This window comes from Gekko japonicus, unplaced genomic scaffold (assembly GCF_001447785.1).
Source record: "Gekko japonicus isolate JY-2015 unplaced genomic scaffold, Gekko_japonicus_V1.1 scaffold3265, whole genome shotgun sequence".
In the NCBI taxonomy this organism is placed as follows: domain Eukaryota; kingdom Metazoa; phylum Chordata; class Lepidosauria; order Squamata; family Gekkonidae; genus Gekko; species Gekko japonicus.
Window position 1 is genome coordinate 140,616 of NW_015175462.1, and position 777 is coordinate 141,392.

The 777-nt window shown below is 57.5% G+C and overlaps 1 protein-coding gene across 1 annotated transcript in view; it reads left to right on the forward strand.

Annotated features, from left to right (window-relative positions):
• Nucleotides 1-777, forward strand: part of LOC107122783 (embryonic polyadenylate-binding protein 2-like) — a 24,372-nt gene that overhangs the window by 10,551 nt on the left and 13,044 nt on the right. The window contains exon 2 of the mRNA XM_015425916.1: nucleotides 6-56. Coding sequence (XP_015281402.1) covers nucleotides 6-56 — 51 coding nt within the window. The remainder of the gene's footprint in view (nucleotides 1-5; nucleotides 57-777) is intronic.

Genomic DNA, 777 nt, shown 5'->3' on the forward strand with positions numbered 1-777 from the left:
GGGAGCTGAGTCCGCTGGAAAGAGACAGCCTTGACCTCCTGGAAGCCGAGGACCCCGTGAGTCTGCGCTCCTCTGCGGGCCGGGAGAAAGAGGGTGTGGTGCGCTGGAGAGCTTGTCGACTTTGGGGGCTGCCCCCCCCAGGGGGTCTCCGTGCCTCAAGAAGCTGGCAGCAGCTTTAAGTCACCAGCAGAAATTGCATTTGGAAGGGGTGGGGCTCCAAGGGGAAGGGGAGGGTTGGCCACTCTGGGTTGGGAGATTCCTGGAGATTTGGAGTCTGGGGAGGGGAGGGACCTTAGGAGGATATAAATGCACTTCCCACCCCACCCGCAAAGCTGCCATTTCCTCTAGGGGAACTGACCTCTGTAGTCTGAAGATGAGTTTTCTGGGAGAACTCCAGGCCCCAGCTGGAGGTTGTAGAAACGACAGAGAGATCACGGGAAGGATGCAAACAGTGACGGAAACAACCGTGATATAGCAGTATGAAAATATATTTAGACTGCTGTTTTGCAGTGAGTAGCAGGGGTCATTTCCTGCAGGAGCACACAGGAGCGGAGCTCCGGCAGTAAAGAGCCCAGGGGGCGGGCACATGCAAGAAGCCCCACCCCCTGCTCCCAGCAGCCCTCAGTCAGAGCAAAAGGCAGCCAGGTAAGTTGCAGAGATACCCCCAGCCCCCCAGTCCAAAACAGTCCAGTGGCACCTTTAAGACCAAGTTTTATTCAGGCACAAGCTCTCCCTCCTCCCTCCTCTGCGAAGACAGATCTGCATGTCCCCCCCCCC